Consider the following 16,042-nt stretch of genomic DNA (forward strand, 5'->3'; position numbering starts at 1 on the left):
CATGAATTAAATTCTGAACTGGTCGAATGACACATGCATAGTTCGGGGTTCGGACTGAATTCTTAGTCTAAATTCATTCTTCTTTTAGACCAGTTAGGGAGGTACTATTGATGCCCCAGAAATTATTTTGACCCGAACCCGTTCATTATGGGTTGGCCCAATTTTGGGATTATTATTATATATCAGGTCTAGCCCAGTTTTCTACCTGTTAGGGCATGTCAAGACCTGGGCTGCTTATTACTGAGCTGACTCGAGTTGGGGCCCAATAGGGCTTGGTATGTTTTATAGGTCAATTGAAACTTGAATACATTGGAGATAAGCTTGACCATTGCACAGATATGAATGAGATAGGGATAAACTCAAGGGCGGACCAATGAGTGAAGAGTCCTACTCCATGACATGTTATAATTCGACTAGGTAACTTACTCTATTTTTCCTATAAATACAAGTACTGTTATGGTATTCATTATTCATTATTCACTTTTACTTTCATGCACTCATATCTCTCAATTTTCGCATTAATCATATCATCTGCCTTCAAGACACTGACTTAGGCATCGGAGGGGTCACGCCGAAAACACTTTCGGTGCCCCTTGACCTAGCTGTTGCTTGTGCAGAACTTGGTGTACCCGACCCGACCTGCTTCATTGGAGATTTGGAGGATCCATTCTACCAGACCGAACCCGAGGTAAAATTCCGACATCATCAGTTTTTATTATAAAAATAGACATAGTCAACCCATTTCACGGATAAATATCCATAAAATCATCTCACAAACAACCTAGTTGATAGGTAAATATTTAGTGACAACAAATAAAAAAAATACTGAGAAAGAAGCCATTTGTAATTTGATAGACATGAAATGTAAGGATCCGACCTAGATCACCTATTAGTTAACACTTTAAGCATAAAAAATAACTTAAGTAAAATGATAAAGCAACGAAAATAACTTAAAGTGAGTTTACAACCCCCAAATCGGCATATACAACCGGTGACTAAAAACCTAAAGCGATAACAAGTTATACAACCATATCGAAATATCAGTATCCAAACACTACTAGAACAAACCATGAAAGCAGAACAAAATCCCACTGCAACCACTGATCCTGCTCTCAACCTTTTTCTTGAACAACCGACCTCGTCAAATCTAAGTAATGTCCCATTGAATGGGATGTCCAAGAAAATAACAACATGGACATGAGCGAACTACTCTCAGATCGTAAAGCACGAGTATACAAACCTAATATGATGCATGTAAATGACGGAGTACTGGTTAACTCTCAAGTTCTGCTCAATCTAGACGTCAATAAGTGTGTGATACCATCTGAGGTCGACTCCGCTGGGCACATCTCCACACTTTTTGAGGATCACTGTAGCGTCAGTCTCCGTCATCATGGCGTCTCCCGATGTCCGACAATATAACAAAAATGTAAGACTGAACGATCCTACTCAAATGGCTATCTCGAAGGAGATTCGTTCAACATGAATATGCACATTCAACATAATATATAAAGCAGTAAAACATGGATCATGGTATATAAATTGCAACATATAAGTTTGCATACTCGCTAGCAAGCTCAGTCAGTACTTACGTACCTATCTAAGGCAGTCCTAGAAATAGTAGTCTAGGATCCAAGTCTAAAAGTCAATAATTATCATATCACTACAACTGGTGTAAAAATCTTACTAAGCTAATTGATACTCCCTATTCTACTAATGATCTCGGACAATACCTGTGTCCGTCATCAGCTCTTTGTTGTCGAAGGCCCCAACTCCTAAGCACCGCTCCGCTGCTCCTCTGTAAGCTTCTCGCTATTGTCCGACCCTCTATAATAAGGATAAAAATGCCTAAGTATACTCTAATATTGAGATGAGAGATTTGTGAATTGGCAAATGAAAATGTGGCTCAAATGCCATATTTATAAGCAACGATCGGAAGCTTTGATCTCTGCATGCATGTCACGTTCTGAATTTGGTCACTTCGAATGCTCCGATCTCCACTTAGGATCTTCCGATCTCATGCATGCATTGTCGTGTCTAAAGCCTCTTGACACTTAAGTGGCTGCTTGAGTTCGGACCTTTCGAACCCTAATTCGGTTCTTCTGAACTCCCAAGTGTCACTGTGTGGTTGACGCCTCACTAATTGCATGACCTAACTCTGATCGAACGTTTCGATCATGGTTCGGATATTCCGAAATTCTACCCTTAGCTTTTTAACTTGAACAGTGCTTCCGAACTAGTTCGGATCTTCCGAACTCCTCAGTGGTTCCGAAGTCATGTTTTCCCATTTATGTTCGGATTAAACATTTTGCTAATTAAGATTATGATTCTTTAATCATGCTTTGCAATTATAATCTCGTGAAACAGGGTGCATGTTACTATATTCTTCCACCTTAAGAGATTTTGTCCTCAAAATCAAGCCTGAGGAAAACTGATAATCAACACAACGAAATGTTCTTTTATTACAACTAAACATTTTACAAGATGCAAATACTGAATCCAAAAGAAAATACAATACTCAAAACATCTTGGGATGCTCTGAATGCATACGACTCTCGAACTCTCAAATCACTTCCTCGGTGCCTCTACGCTGTCACTGCACCATAACATGTGGTATGCGTTTGTTTCGTAGCACTTTATATTTCTTGTCGATGATCCTGAGTGGTCTCTCCACGTATGACAGATCCTGCTTTAGCAAAACCTCAATCGGGTACAAAACATGCGACTCGTCAATTATATACTATGGCAACAGAGATACGTGAAACACATTGTGAATGCTGGAAATATAGGGCGATAATGCCAAACGGTAAGCTACATCCCCAACTTTCTCAAGAATCTCAAAGGGTTCGATGAACCTCGGGATAACTTACCCTTCAGCCCAAACCTCATCACCTTCCGGAAAGGTGAAACTTTCAGAAAAACATGCTCTCTAGGCTGAAATTATAGAGGTCTGTGTTGTGTGTTGGCATTATTGGCATGTCGATCTTGAGCAGCTCTGACTCTCTGCCTGATCAACTATGCTTTATCGGCAATCTGTTGGATTAAATCTGGTCCTTCAACCTGGAGCCCAAACCTCGTCCCAAAATAGAGGTGTACGACAATGACGTCCGTAAAAAGCCTCGAAAGGTGTCATGCCAATATTGTGATGGTAGCTGTTATTATACGCAGACTCCACTAAGGGTAAATGGTCTTGCCATGCTGGCTCAAAATCCATCACAGAAGCTCTGAGCATGTCCTAAAGAGTGCGAATCATCCTCTTTGACTGACCGTCGGTCTTCGGATGGTAAGCAGTACTCAGACTCAAAGAAGTACCCAATGCACGCTGGAAGCTACCCAAAAACCTGAAAGTAAACCTCGGATCTCTATCACTGAAAATGCTCAACGTCATCCCATGGAGTCTAACAATATCCTGAATGTACAACCGCGCCATACGATCTAAAGTAAAGTCTTGGTTATACGGAAAGAAGTGTGCAAACTTAGACAATATGTCTACTAAAACCCAGATCGCATAACTGTTCCTGGAAGACAACGAAAAGTGTGTGAAAATGTCCATCGTCATGTGCTCTCATTTCCACTCATAAATCTCTAAACTCTGAAGCAATCCTTCAGGTCGTCTGTACTCTAGCTTGACATGCTGACACACAAGGCACCGCGATACAAACTGATTGTAGTGACCCGTATCCAAAACTAACGATTAATGCATAATTAATCATGTAATCATGTTTAGATTAAGTAAAACATGATTAAGGAAATTCCAAATGGATTAATGGAGTCCAAAAATGGATTCAGGACACTCGGAAATGGTGGGTAAGGTTCGAAGGGTTCGGACGCTCCGAACCTGAGTTCGGAGGATCCGAACATGGACGGAGCCAGGCTTCGGAGGCTCTGAAGGCTTCGGACGATCCGAAGAGTAGCCCAGCCAGCTGTCCTGAAATATTATGTCATCGGTGACGTCATAGGGGTGACTTCGGACGATCCGAAGAGGCAGTTTGGACCATCCGAACAGTGTTTGGGACAGGTGCATGGTTGCATGCGATTGGATTGACACGTGGCGGAGATCAGACGATCCGATGAGACGATCGGACGGCCCGAAGCAGTTCGGATGCTCCGAAGGCGTGAACGGATGACCCGAACCCTCGCTTATATATAGAGAGCCGAGGAGCTCATTTGAGACTCGCACCAACTTCCTCTCCTTCTCCCATGTGGCTCTATTTTAGGGCTTTGGGTACTCTTATTTTAGATTTGGAGTAGGGAAAATATTCTAGTATAATCAGACAGTGTCTGGCATAGTAGCGGAGCAGTGCTCGTGTAGTGGAGCCGTGCTCGAGGCTGTGGAGCTGCAGCAGGGGTGTGCCCCTAGTTGCAGGATAGTCTCCATCAGAGGGCTGACGACGGACGCATGTACAGCTATGGTCTCCTTAAAATATTTAAGAGTATTCAATAGCTTAGTTAAGGCTTTTAGAGCTTAATTAATGATGCATGGATATTTGCATTGTAGAGTTGATGATAGGCTGGGAACCTAGAGTGGGACTGCTAGGACTGCCTGTAGTAAGATACGTAAGTACTGACTGAGATAGCCAGCATGATATATATTGTATGTGTTGCATGAGTATGTGCTACTTGTTTTACCATATTTTACGGCTTTAGCACATGCATGTTTTTACGATTGACTGCATCTGGTATGATGTGAGTCATTGACCGTTTCTATCAGTGAGGCGTTACTTCCTGCGGATTCGTGTCTGGGGACACTCAGCCCCTGGTTTTGCTATCACTAGGAGCGACCACGACGGTGGAGTAGACGCTATAGTTGATAGGTGAATATAGGAGCGGCACCACGGACTTGCTACCCGATATTGCCCTGTATATTCATGGCGCCTCTGAGTACTGTTTTACTCTCATTTTAAATAAACTTATGTGTTGCATATATTTTATATATCATTGCTTTTGTATTGAGCTTAGAGCACACGTCCAGTCTTTTCTGTGTATCTGGATACCCCATTCGACGGGGCAGGTGTAGGTGCAGGATTGAGCACCAGGAGCTTGGAGTAGCCAATGACCAGTGAAGACAGCAGGATTAGCTGTAGGTTTTGCCCTTTAGGCTCATTCATTCGATTGGGTTGTATAATCGAATTTGTTTAACCGGTTGTATTCTGTCGGTCTGCTTTTATTTAAGTCTTTCACAGCGATTTATTATAATGCATGCTTAATTATGCTCTTAACTCTGATTAGGTAGTGGATCCGGGTTGGGTCGCTACACTGATAGACATTGCGCTTCAAACCCTTCCACAAAAATCTTGTACACAGATCTTTATACATCTTCATGATGTCTGGGTGCACAGAAAATCTACTACGGTGAGCTTCATACAAGATCTCGTCTCACAAAGAAGAATCGTCAAGGACTACCACTCGATCAGATAGACACAAAAAATTGGCACGCCTCGAAAATGGGCCTAGTTGATATTGGCGTTATTTAATATTTTCACATTAAAAAACAAGCCTCGGATTTCAAAATTTTCAGAAACCAGTCTATTCACTCATAAAACTGAAATACATTGTCTTTCATGAACTTGAAATTTAATTGTCTTTACAATCCTTAACTGAAAAGAACTAGACGCGGCGACTTAATACAACAAATAAAAACAGAAACTAAACATCATCAGTCTATTGTCTTCTTCACCAACTCCAGAACTGGTTTTGCTCATCAGCCTACTTCATTTCAGTCTACCTCATTTCAGTTTACTGAAATAATTTTCTGAGGTTCTTACAAAAATATCTGTCTGACAGTGAAAACCAGAAGTATTGTCGTCCTAAGCTAACCGTGCTAACTTCTGAGACTTCGGAACTAAATATTGGGCTTTCCTGATCCTCGAATACAATGCTGGTTCCACAAGCACGGAAAATACTCGAATCCAATGTTGTTCCTTCTTATGACGAAAAGTAAATCCCAAGGAATAACACTACTTTACCACTCTAGAAACTGCACTAGTACAAAAACAACTCACATACACTTTACGACTAAGTGCATACACGACTGGGTTCGATGAACTTGGATGGTAATTGATTTCACAGTCGTAATCTTTCAGCAGATCCATCCATCGGTGATGTCTCATATTCAAATCTACCTGAGTGAATAGGTACTTCAAAATCTTGTGATCTGAATAGATTTCGAACCTCTAACCGTACAAGTAATGTCGCTAAATCTTCATAGCGAAGACAATGGATGCCAGTTCTAAGTTATGTATGGGGTAATTATCCTCGTGAGTCATCGTCTTTCTGGAGGCATAGGAGATTACGTGCTCATTCTGAGTCAAAATACAACTTAATCCCTGAAAATATGCATCTGTGCAGACTATATAGTCACCAGATCCAGACAAAAATGCTAAAACAGGGGCCGTCGTCAACCGTCTTCGCAACTCACGGAAACTTTATTCACACTATGTAGACCAAATGAAGGGAGAATCTTTCTTCGTCAATTGGGTCAATGGTCTGGCTATCTGCGAGAAGTTTTCAATAAAACGACGGTAGTAACCTGCCAAACCCAAGAAAATGCGGATCTTCGAAGCCTTCGTAGGTCGTAACCAATTCAATATTTCCTCTGTCTTGCTGGGATCAACTAAAATTTCATCACTAGAGATCACGTGACCGAAAAAGACAACTCGGTCAATCCTAGACTCACACTTACTGAGTTTGGCATACAACTGCTTTTCTCTCAAAATCTACATAACTGTCTGTAGATGGTAGACATGCTCATCAATACTGTGTGAGTAGATCAAGATGTCGTCGATGAACACCACCACAAACTTATCCAATTATTCATGGAAGACCATGTTCATCAAATCAATGAAGACAGCGGGCACGTTCGTCAGACCAAAAGGAATCGCTAAAAAGTCATAGTGACCATACCTCGTACGAAAAGCTGTCTTCGAGATATCCTCATCTCAGACCCTCAACTGATGATACCTAGACCTCATATCAATCTTGCAGTAAACGGTGCCCTGAAGCTGGTCAAACAAGTCATCTATGTGCGGTAGAGGATACATGTTCTTAATTGTCACCTGGTTCAACTTCTATATAATCCATGCAAAGACGCATCAAACCATCATTTTTCTTGACGAACAAAACTGGGGCTCCCCAAGGTGAAACACTCTATCGGATGTAGTTGTTGCGATATTTGTGCCCGCAAGTGCACGATGTCAAGTTTTAATATAGTGATAAATAGAGTGTCGATCCCACGAGGAGTAAAGTGAAAATATTTAGTACTTGTAATTAAAATAGTCTTAATTTTATTTACAAATTAATAATCAGAAGATTTGCAGAAAAATAAAAATAAGAAATGGAGTTTTATAGCACCCACACAACTTTCAGCGAAATATCAATCAAAGGAAAAAATGGTCTAGAGGTTTAGATTTCACCTGGTTTCAACAACAATCACTCCTAATTAATTTATTTTCATGAATTTTTTTCAATTAATAGCCAACACTTAGATTATTTTATTTCCCTCTCCCGAGTGCCAAATAGAGTGTATCAACTACAGTTCAATTCCAATATCCCTATTAAAAATCTAATTGCAGTGATCTAGGTGTAAAACAATGTTCTTCTTAAGGCTCTATTAATGTTATATACTCTCCTGAGTTATATAAACAATTAAAAGTGTTATTTCTATCTGTCCTATTTAAAATCCTCTCTCCCGAGTGCCAGATTTCAAATAAATATAACAAATTAATTATTGATCAAGTAATTGAAAAGACATTCAAAACTAGAAAAACAATTAATCTAAGGGAATTCAATTCAATAAAATTAAAAAACCTGTAAAAGTGTCTACACCAGGTTACATCGTCCCTCTAGACTAATGAAATTTAGTTCATAATCAAATCCTGATAAACAAAAATCATGTTTATGAAACTAGACATAATTCAAAATTTAATAAATATTAAAGAAGGAAAACAAAGCCGAATTCGCGATGCCGTGTCCGGAAGACGCAATCTTCAGACTCTGTTCCAGCTTTTCTTCACGTTGCCCAGATTTCTTCTTCAAATTTCTCACGCTCAAGCTCTTTCGAATTTTTTTCTATGTTGTCTGGCGACTGCTCTCTTCAAATCTGACTTCAATTCCCTTTTATATGTTGCTTGAAAAGCCCATAATCAAACCCAAAAGATCACGTCTCCAAAGTTTCCAAAACTCTGCTTTTTTCAATATATGCCTAGCAGCGCAGATGCTCCTCGGATAAGTGCAGATGTGCTTGTTCTCAATTCTTTTTCGCATAGGCTTAAGCGCGGATGCTCTTCTTTTATAGAGCAGATGCGCTATTGATTTCTTCATGTTTCTGGAATTTTGCGCAGCTTCTTGACTTTATAGCGCATATGCGCTTCGGGTTTCTTCAAGTTCTTGCTTTTGGCGCGGCTTCTCTTCCTCCCAAGTGCATAAGCGCTTCAAATGCGCAGATGCGCTTCAATTCTCGTCCAGGTTGCGCAGATGCACTTGTTTCTCGCGCAGCCGCGCTACTGCATTTTTCCAGCTGAGCGACAATTTTCAAAAATTCATATCTCACAATCTAACCGTCGGATTGAACTGAAATTTTTACAGAAGCTTCAAATCATCTTAAAATGTATTAGGAACGGTGTAGATTGGATTTTGAAGTCTCAAACATTCCCAGTAATTTTCTGTAGTTTGTTGTCCCGTAATTCGGTTTTCCACTTCTTCTCTCTACTTTTCTCTCCATCCTTGCATCTCACAAAAACAACAACAAATATGCATAATATCCACTCGATACATCACAAAATTCAATTCAAATCATATATAAATTAAGTGCATAAATTGCACTTATCAGTAGCTCTTGTCTAGCAGATCCTACAACTGCTGCTTCAAATCCCTCATCTCTAACGATGACAGAAAATAAGGTGCTCGAGATATCGATGATGTATCTAGCATCAACTCAATACAAAACTATACCTCAAGGACAAGAGGTAACCCTAGAATCTCATCGAGAAATACATTCGTAAAATCTCGGACCATTGGTATATCCTGAATATTCAAAATCTCTCAGGATGCATCCACGACATAGATAATGCGGCCTTTCCCGCCAGACTATAAAGCACGATGGGCTTTCAAAGCAAATAAAATTGGCATTGGGGGTCGCGCTCCCTCACCGTAGAAAAACCAAGTGTCATCATCCTCAGGACAACTGGAAAAATCTCTGGTATCAATCCATTTTTGTTTGATAGTTAGTCAAAAGGATAATCCCGATGATGCAGTCGAAATCATCCATCGCTAAAACCATCAAATTAGCACACAACTGATGACCCTCAAAATCCAAGGTAAAACCTAACACTAGACGCTTAGCTAAAACTTCCTGTCCCATCGGGGTCGATACAGCTAAGAAGACGTCTAAGAAAATGTAGGGCAACTTATACCTCTTGACTAATTGTGCAGAAATGAACGAATGGGATGCATCAATGTCAATCAATACAAAAGAAGGTATACCACATGAGCTAAAAGTACCTGCAATCATGCGCTCATTCTTGGCCTTGGCTTGCTCCTGGTTGAGTGCAAAGACTTGCCTCTGAACTCGTGGGCGTAAATTAGACGAACCATGCGATGCAGTCTGAGGGCGCTACTGAATATTAGCCCATGAACCAGAACCACTACCTGACCCTCTTCGGCTGGGACAATCCTTCTTCAAATGGCCCATCTCACTGCATAAGAAACAAGCTCCAGATACTCGATGACACTAATCAGATGGGTGTTTCTTCCCACAGTGCTCGCAATGACCTTCTTTCTTCTTCTTCTTCCCAAATCAAAAAACACCACCAGAGCCAGAGGAAGAAGACGTAGAGGCCTGCTTCTTGAACAACTGAGCATGTGGTCCAAGAGGCAGGACGAAAAAATCAAACAACTTTGTGGGGTTCACACTGATCTCCTCCTATCGGAAACGGTTCAGTAAACCCACATAGGAAGTGGGGTCATCACAGACAGTGACCCGATCGAAGATTTCGTGATTCAGAACCTCGAAAAAATGGTCGTACGCCTCAGAACTGGCGTCAATATGCTAGCAGAATAGTAGCAAATCGATAAACTTCTTCTGATATTCATCGACGATCATGGATCTCTGCTTTAGATTAAACAACTCGATCGACTTAGCCTGGCGGAGGACTGGAGGAAAGTAAAACTTCATGAATGCCTTACGAAAATCATCCCACAAAACTTTACCCCTGCTCTTGTAGTAACTGGGATCACGTGGATCTTCACCACTTGCAGGCACGACCCTACAACAAAAAAGGTAGCGCCCTCCATCTTCTCCTCCTCCGAGCAGTCAAAAGCGCGGAAACAGCTCTCCATGCACTCAAGACAATCCTCAGCTGCCTCCGGAGTCTTGCCCCCACCAAAGGATTAGGTCTCATCTGCAGGAACCTGTGCATATCAAAACTGCATCGACCCTCGTGGTGATGGCGGTGGCCACGGGGTCATCTAATGTCATCATCGTCTCCCCAACGACCCACACTACCGTGGCTCTCGTCGTTTCTATGGGCCATCAAAAAGAAATAGTGCACATCAAAACCTAAAATGCCATACTATGTCCCAAAATATCAAGCATGCTCTGATACCATAAATATAGGGATCTTACCTGTATCACCCTCTAGTTAACACTTTAAGCATTCAATTAAAATAACTTAAGTAAAATGATAAAGCAACGAAAATAACTTAAAGAGAGTTTACAACCCCAAACCAACAGAATACAACCGTTGACTAAAAACACAAAGCGATAGAAAGTTATACAATCATATCGAAATATCAGTATCCAAATTGGAACAAACCCTGAAAGCAAAACAAAATCCCACTGCAACCACTTATCCTGATCTCAACCTTGTCTTGAACCACTGACCTCGTCCAATCTGAGTCATGCCCCATCGAAAGGGACGTCCAAAAAAGTAACAACATGGACTGGGCGAACTACGCTCAGAACGTAAAGCACGAGTATACAAACCTAATATGATGCATGCAAATGACGGGGTACTGGTCAACTCTTGAGACCTACTCAATCTAGGTGTCAATGAGTGTGTAGTTCATCTGGGCTCAACTCCACTGGGTACATCTCCACACTCGTCGATGATCACTGTAGCGTCAGTCTCCATCATCACGGTGTCTCCCGATGTTTGACAATATAACAAGAATGTAGGGCTGAGCAACCCTAGTCAAATGACTATCTCGAATGATATTCGACCCAACATGGATATACACATGCAACATAATATATAAAGCAGTAAAACATGGATCATGGCACATAAAATGTAACATATAAGCATGTATACTCGCTGAAAATCTCAATATGTACTTACATACCAAGGCAGTCTTAGCAATACCAGTCTAAGGTCCAAACCTACAAGTCAATAATTATCATATCACTACAACTGGCCTTAAATCTTAACTAAGATAATAGATACTCCCTATTAATATTAGGGATCTCGGACTATATATGCGTCCGTTGTCAGTCTTTTGCTATCGAAGTCCCCAACTCCTGAGCACCGCTCCGCTGCTCCTTCGAATGCGCCTCGCTGCTGCCGGGCCCTTGATAATAAGGCTGGAAACGCCTAAGAATACTCTAAGATTGAGTTGAGAGATTTGTGAATTCGCAAATGAAAATGTGGCTCGAATGCCCCATTTATAGGCGGTGATCGAAAGCTCCGATATTTGCATGCATGTCACGTTCCAAACTTGGCCACTTCGAAAGCTCCGATCTCCACTTCGGATCTTCTGATTCCATGCATGCATCGATGTGTCTAAAGACTCTTGACATCTAAGTGGCTGGTTGGCCTAACTCTGATCGGACGTTTCGATCATGGTTCAGATCTTCAAAACTACGCACTCAGCTTTCAAACTTGAACACTGTCTTCAAAGTAGTTCGGATCTTCCGATCTCTGTTCAGATCTTCCGAACTGTCTTGTTTTCAAACTAAACTAAATCACTCTTCGGTGTTTTCGATCTGGAGTTCAGATTTTCCGAACTCCTTGATGGTTCCGAAGTCATGTTTTTCCATTTATGGTCCAATTAAACACTTGATCAATTAAGATTATAATTCTTTAATCATTTTTTGTCATTATAATCTTGTGAAACGATGCGGGTTACTACATAAAAACATAAATAATGAAAATAATAATGTTAAAAAACTTGATTCCATTATCAATTTTAATAATATATTTTAAAAAATATTATTTTGGGTTTTTCAGAGCTTTTCATTCTAAACAAATTGAATGAAAAAAAAATAGTATCAATATTATTGAAAATTATCAACAACAATATGAATCAACCAAATTTCCTATCATTGGTTAGGATTCGAAGAATTCATATAAAATTAATCAAAATATTAAAAAATTAATAGTTGAAAATAACACGGATAAAGATTATGTTAATATCTTTAGACAAACTTTCTTTTAATGAAAAAAAAAAGTATAAATTTTAAGTTCAGACTCTCGAAATCTCAGATAGGACACTTGTGTCAAGCTCACCAGATCAGGATCCCGGCCTACGGTTCCATGCCGTGGGCTTGGGCCGTGGTCCGTGCTCTGAGTAGATATTTTTTTATGTTGATATACACAAGTGGTAGTGCATTGAAACATCATTTTTTGTTGCGTCTCTCTCATCTGTGTGTATCGAACTCACACCTTCAAACTAGAAAGCTATATTTTACACAATTGATTCACCCACATAGCATGAAGATACAATATACAAAGCATCGATTGCTACATCAATCAATTGAAGATCATATTATACCCCAAAAAAATATATGATATCCCATCAACACAATCACCCGTCTACTTCTTCTCTAGTGTTTGCACAAGCACAAAACCTTTGATGGGGTGTAATAAAATGTTGAATCATCGATGTAAAAACATGTACAAGTTCTAAGCTACTACCTATTTCCTTCACATGTGTAGTCGCCACGAGACAAAACAAAAAATGGCTGCCGAGAATTGGAACTTTGGCAAATGGATCAATCTGTTGTGCTCTGCACTTTCGGGTGCTTTGGAAGTGGTCGTGGTGATATGGACTTGGATGGCAGCTGAAGATCACCACGACCAATAAAAGAAGGTGAACATGTCGCAGAACACGAGTCCTCTCGTGTTTTCCTCTTCCGGGAACCTTTCCTTTGGCTGTCATCGTCCCCCCTCAGTATAAAATCTGTCAATCTCTTAACATCAGATAGCTTCACTGGCTTCACCAGAAATTCTTCCGCTCCTTCCTCTAAACACCTGTTTTATGGGTCGGGTGAATAAGAGTCAGACAAGTGTGGTAATAATCGGATAATGTTCGCTGGCTTAATGAGTGAATGCATCATTAAAACGAATTCCAAAGCAGTGAAGAACATGGGTTTAAAATTCAAAAATTGCCTCAAATAGAGCAGTGTTTAGCAAACGTTAATGCTGCAGACTCTTAATAAGCAAATTATCAACTGGAAATATCATGATTCCGGTTTTCGACTATCATAATCACTGCTCATACATATGCTCCATAGTCAAAGTCTCTAATCAAAATTCCCACACACACTAGCAGCTAGTGAGCAATGCAATGCAATGCAATGAGACACAAGATTTTACCTATCGATGCGGGTCATTATGTTCTCAGAAGACATTATCACCACCGGTATTTCCCGTAATTTGGAGGAACCCTGATCAAATAAGGAAAGCAATAAAGGGTTACAACTTCTCAGCCTCCAAAAAGATATGCAGATCTTCTTAAATTTACAAGACAACCAACCTTGATTCTCTTGAGAAGTTCGTATCCTGTCATCTCAGGCATGGAGTAGTCTGTCATAATAAGATTCACCTTCAATTCCTGCATTCAGATTTTGTATTTGTATCATTCACCCCACAAACAAGACTAGTAATGTAAGCAATGATTCTCATCATCAGACCCCCTCCAACTGAATCTAAACAAATTCACACCTGATTTGTTACAAAGTTTATATTAACCAAACAAAACAAGTAGCCTGAAAACTCTCTGCACCAACGGATATCGAACCCTTTAATCCCTTTTTATGGAAGGAACCCAAACTTCTACAGCACAAAATAAATTGTTTTCCTTTCGATTTTTCATCCGTCTAAACACTAAGATGATCACATTTCAGATAACAGCTGGCAACAATAACAGGAAGAAAAGAGATGAAGTTCTTACATCAAATTCAACAGAGCTTCGGTCTCCATCCAACCCCAAATACTGCAGAGCCCTCCTCCCACTTTCCACAGCAGTCACTGCAAATCGCAAAAATCAGATAAATCTCGACAAACCCACCAACATAAACATTTCAACAAACACATAAAAGACAAATCGAAACAAAAATCCCTTGATCCAGCAAGCAGCCCGAAGGTTAAAAAAAATAAAAATCCCACACCTTTACAGCAAGAAATCTTTAGCAAGCGCTCGATAACCTTCCTATCCACGAGGCTATCATCTACAGCAAGAACATGCAATTCTTGAGCATCAATCGGAGAACAATCCCCACCCAAATCTCTCATCGCCATTTTTTTTTTTTTTGTATCGGGTCAGCTCTAAAATAAAAAAGAGAGCTCAATTCCAAATCTTGTCCCATTTGGGTGGGCATGAAGGGATATATAGGGTCGGTTGGGGGATCTGGGTTATTGTGTAAGATCACAGAGAGAGAAAAGGAAATCTAGTTTAGGGAAGAGGAAAGGCTAAAAGCAGGACACAGAGATCTTTTCAAATCTAATCCCCATTGTATCCGACTTGTCGCTTTACCTGATTTTGCCATTATATTTCTTGATTATTCGATTCCAATATTTAATGTAAGAGACAATGATGTCCTATTGCAAGCTAGCATGTGCTTTTTCAAACAAAATTTTACTCAATATATTTCATTATTGTTACAAATTGGGCTGTATGGGGACATAGTGGATCGAGTTGCGATTCCTACGTTTTTCCGGTGACTTCCGTTCATAAATATTTGATTTGTATTTTGAATTATTGAAATGTTTGAATTTTTTTTGTAATACAACAGGATTTCGAACTCGGATATCTCCATAATAGTATAATATTGTTTACTTTGAGACTAAAAGTTTCGTAGTTTTATTTTTTAACTTCATAAAAAATGTCTCATGCCAATGAAGATATTATTTCATATATTAACACATGATTTTTCTCTTAATCTTCTAATATGGGACTTTGGTTGCATTTTCAAAATTTTTTTAGCTAAAATTGTGTAAAAATTATTTTGTTCAATAGTTTATCAATCGTTTGTGAGTTTTAATTATTATTAATAATAATAATATAATTATATATTTAATGTATATGAATTATCGAACTTTAATGTTCAAGAAATGGTTCAAATAGCTCGTGAATATGTTTCAACATTTAGAGTCGAACTCGAACTCGGGCATCATTTCAAACCAAAATCGAACAAAAAAAATATATGATGGTTTACGACTCAAAAATCTACTGAGCTCAAACTCAATTATAAGGTCACTCCAATTATTTTTTGGGTTCAATCTTATTTAATTATTATTTAGATCTATTTAATGAGACCCAAAAATCTATAAAAGCTCACAAGAGGTTCAAGCCCACAAAACTTTCAAATATCTATAAATAGCTTAAATTACACCATTCTTAAGGTACACCTTATTTTAAACAAAATAACGTTCTGCTCTCGATACTCCAGACTCTGCAAAAGAAATCTTTCGAGTACGAATATTTTCTGGCAACATCAATCTAAAATTTTTGAGTTTCAGATCGAGTTAGAATTCGAATATACTTAATTTGAGTCGAATTTGAACCTTGAACTTTCACAAATATTCGATTCGTTTACACCTCTAGTCACAAGCAGTACCGTGAAAATTTATAAATTAGAGTAAAATGGATATTACAGGTAAGGCCTACTCGTTACCTCCCAACCATATTGGAAGTTGATAGATCGCCAAAAAAAAATTATAATTTATTGGAAATTTATGAATGCTGTTAAATTGAATAAATAAGAAGAAATTAATGTGATGGTGAGTCTAAGAGTCACCTTGCACTTATGAGCATTAGGATGCACACA

General features: G+C 39.4%; 1 protein-coding gene across 1 annotated transcript; it reads right to left on the minus strand.

The window, feature by feature from the left end:
- Window positions 1–12,719: 12,719 nt before the first annotated feature.
- On the minus strand, window positions 12,720–14,561 carry LOC140881615 (two-component response regulator ARR5-like). Its single transcript, XM_073287069.1, has 5 exons — window positions 14,384–14,561; window positions 14,167–14,243; window positions 13,750–13,827; window positions 13,590–13,660; window positions 12,720–13,244 (listed from the first exon to the last, which is right to left on the minus strand). The coding sequence occupies exons 1-5, from the start codon at window positions 14,511–14,513 to the stop codon at window positions 12,986–12,988; spliced, it is 615 nt and encodes a 204-aa protein (XP_073143170.1). The 5' UTR covers window positions 14,514–14,561; the 3' UTR covers window positions 12,720–12,985.
- Between the last annotated feature and the right edge of the window lie 1,481 nt (window positions 14,562–16,042).

The sequence above is a fragment of the Henckelia pumila genome, chromosome 2 (genome assembly GCF_033568475.1).
Source record: "Henckelia pumila isolate YLH828 chromosome 2, ASM3356847v2, whole genome shotgun sequence".
Taxonomy (NCBI): domain Eukaryota; kingdom Viridiplantae; phylum Streptophyta; class Magnoliopsida; order Lamiales; family Gesneriaceae; genus Henckelia; species Henckelia pumila.